The 3,705-nt window shown below is 33.4% G+C and overlaps 1 protein-coding gene across 1 annotated transcript; it reads right to left on the bottom strand.

Annotated features, from left to right (window-relative positions):
- Window positions 1-3,001: 3,001 nt before the first annotated feature.
- Window positions 3,002-3,481, bottom strand: LOC141680075 (uncharacterized). The gene has a single exon (XM_074486398.1). It carries the CDS (start codon window positions 3,479-3,481, stop codon window positions 3,002-3,004), a length of 480 nt encoding a protein of 159 aa, XP_074342499.1.
- Window positions 3,482-3,705: the final 224 nt, after the last annotated feature.

Raw genomic sequence — 3,705 nt, 5'->3', positions numbered from 1 at the left:
AATACTGTGTTTGGTTTGTTTCTCCACTTCATGTTTATATTCTTTGAACTTTTCAAAGGCTTCAGACTTGTGTTTCATCAAATACACATATCCGAATCTAGATCTATCATCTATGAATGTAATGAAGTACGAAAATCCACCCATGGCTTGCGTAGACATTGGTCCACATACATCTGTGTGTACCAATCCTAGCAAATCTGCAGCCCTCTCTCCATGTCCACTAAATGGAGATTTGGTCATTTTACCCAATAGACAAGACTCACATGTAGGATATGATTCAAAATCAAAGGGGTCAAGTAACCCTTCCTTATGCAATGTCTGCAGTCTATTTTCACTAATATGACCTAGCCTACAGTGCCATAAATAGGTCAGATTTTCATCATCTCATTTTTTTTATTAGTTTGTTCAATCTGAAGTAAATTATGCTCTACGTCACATACATACAGACCATTATTTAAAATTCCACGTCCGTAAAGAACATTATCTCTAAGGATAGAACATTCATTATTCTTAATAATAAATGAAAAACCATCCAAATCCAACATAGGAATAGAAACAATATTCCTCACAATAGAGGGAACGTAATAACAATTATTTAAAATAATAGTCTTGCCCGTAGGCATATGTAAACTAAATGATCCTACAGATATGGCCGCAACCCTTGCTCCATTGCACATACGTAGAATCACCTCATCTTTTTCAAGAGTCCTAGTTCCCTTTAGTCCTTGCAACGAATTACAAATATGAGAACCACAGGCGGTATCTAATACCCAAGTAGAAATTTGACTTAGTAACATATTAACTTCAATCATGAACATGCCTGAATCAGAAGCGGTAGTCTCACTACCCTTCTTCTTCTTCAATTCTGCAAGGTAAACCTTGCAGTTCCTCTTCCAGTGCCCCAACTTGTTACAGTGAAAACAAACAGCTAAATTAGGACCAGTCAACTTGTGAGCATCTAGTATGCTCCGGAGTGATAGTGCAGAAGACATGACGAATATAGTAAATCTGTAAATGATAAACACATAACAACACTTAGCAAATATTCAATTTCATTTCAAAACACTATATGAATCGGGTCTTTATTCATAAGTGTCTCCCACTAATTTATCTAATTTTTTCAACCCCCTAAGTGAACATTAAGCATTCATAATGCTAGTGGGAATAGGGATCCTACATTCCATCACACAACCTCGGCTGTGGCACGAAACGTCATGTGATGTTCAATAGGCAGACAACTCTTGTCAATTACATCTTATGTTATTCCCTAATATAAGTTTAGCCTCTTGAATAATTGAGTCACGGTTGTGGCACGACAAACTCAATATTCTAAGTCAAGTCTAACCCAACATTTCATACAATTGAATCAGTCTCCAACGGCCCACGGCTGTAGCACGTACCGATCTTTAGATTCTAATTCAATGTACACATCTCTATGTAATAGACAAGTATTTCTTATTTCGAAATCAAAGCCCTCGGCTGTAGCATGAAACGATAATGATTTAAAAATAAGAACCACTTTCTACCATGTTGGGAGGCTATGACCGACACAAGCCCGTTGTGTCATTGGCCAATTACTACTTGATATTATTTAATTTTAGAGGGATTATATTACGTTACAATCATAATCATATTATAAAGAGATTCTTCCTTTTAAATTAAATATTTCAAATCAATAATCGATAATCAGATGATTCCCAGATCGGGTGGAGCATTGTCAAGAGGCGTCACTTAATAACCCTTTCTTACAGATAGAAATCTGTTGTTGACAGAATCATCCTTTCTCTCAATATTGAAAATTCATATTCAATTACATGTTTCATAAACACAAGAATCTCATGATCGTATTCATAATATTTATTGTTAAGGCAAGAAACGATTCATATTCTAGATTTTCTAGAGCACGCCTTATATTATTTTAAGTTCACCTAAATTTATCATCGCATGGTAAACATAGGCATATATCTCATATATAAAATTAAATAAACAAGTAAATGTAAAGTGCAATAAAGTAAATGCGTTTGGTTATGGCCCCATCCTATGTGATCTTTATCAAGCTCATGATAAAGATCAAGGTCAATCTAATATGGTGATGGAAATAAATACAACTACTTATTACATAAGTCTTCTTCTTTGTTTAGATTTCTTGTGTGCCTCGTCTTCTTCTTTGTATCACCTCCATTGGATAGCCTTCTTGAGTCTTCAATTACATTACATGATTGAAAGTAAAACTAATCTAATGAACTTACAAGAATAACTCGAGTTACATTCGAGATTTATGATTATAAAGATTGACGACATGCAAGTCGTATTTAAAACCAAAACTAAAACCATTACACTAAGGTCGAAAGGCCATAACCATCCACCATGCTCATACAACACATAAAAGCATGTTAAAACACATAATCTGATCTTAACATATCATATTATCCATGATCTAATCATAAAAAGAAAATACGACAAAAATCAGAAAAATAAGAATCACTGTTTATGGGCAGTAAACGACGTCAAACGCCTTACAGACGAGTCGTTGATAGCTTTCGCTATCAGTTTTGTTCAGACGCTCGTTTACCTATGGAATAGGGTATTCGTTTGCGTAAATCGGACACCAGACCCAGATTTCAGCAAATCTGCAGCAGCCAATTCAGAATCTGTATCTAATATGATTCTCATAATTAGAACAAACATAAATCATGTATATATCAGTATATATACATATTACATAATCATCTTATGATTATACAACTCACACGAATATCATATATTCAAAACCATACATATACAGTTAAACCTCGATTAAGTAATATCCGATAAAGTAATAACCTCGCTTAAGTAATAATTTTCATCGGTCCCAACTTGGGCCAATGTTGTAAAGTAATATTCTCGCTAAAAGCATAAGATAATAAAAAATTCGAAAGTCATTAAGGGCCCAAGTAATATGTAAAGTAATAATTCCATAATTATATATATATATACTGTATAATGTATATGATTACAAAATTTAATTCTTATTAAAATATGAATCTATTGTAGCTTGTTTCTTCTTTCCACCAAAGCCAAAATTAATCTCGTCCTTGACTTTATGTAAAGCAAAAATAACTCCTGGTATGTTTTGCTCGTGTTGTAACAAGTAATTGTTCAAAGTGGTGAGTGCTTGAAATGCTTCCTTTGATGACACGCTTGGGATGACATTGCTATCGTCGGGTTCAGGATCAGTCCCTTCATCAGTGCTCATTACCGACTCAATGATTTCTTCATCCGTAGGTGATTCCATAACCGCATCATTCTCGTTTGGATAGTTTAAGAGATGCTCGACATCCATCACATTCCTATATCGTAAATTAGAGATAACTTCATTTAATTCTTCGACACCTTCATTTATTTCTCCAAGTTCTTGTTCATCATTTTCTTCTGAACGAATCTTGCAATGCCGAAAACAATTTACAATTGTGGTTGTTTTCACATCAATATTCCAAGCCATGTTAGCAAAACTAATAGCATTCAAGATATTAACTTTTTGGATATAAGTAATCATAATAAAAGTAATTTTAGATCAAATACATTGCATGTGATTAATTCTAGTTTTTATACGTACATTATATATTATACTGTACCACGTAAACATAAAAATTCGGTAAAGTAATAAAATATTACTTTATCGATAAAGTAATAAAATATTATTATATCGATAAAGTAATAAATTCG

The sequence above is a fragment of the Apium graveolens genome, chromosome 8 (genome assembly GCF_009905375.1).
Source record: "Apium graveolens cultivar Ventura chromosome 8, ASM990537v1, whole genome shotgun sequence".
In the NCBI taxonomy this organism is placed as follows: Eukaryota; Viridiplantae; Streptophyta; class Magnoliopsida; order Apiales; family Apiaceae; genus Apium; species Apium graveolens.
Note: the sequence above shows the minus strand (reverse complement) of the source record. Positions and strands in the feature narration are given on the sequence as shown.

Coding starts and splice junctions, on each gene's coding strand:
- LOC141680075 (XM_074486398.1), bottom strand. CDS start 3,481: ATGGCTTGGAATATTGATGTGAAAACAACCACAATTGTAAATTGTTTT.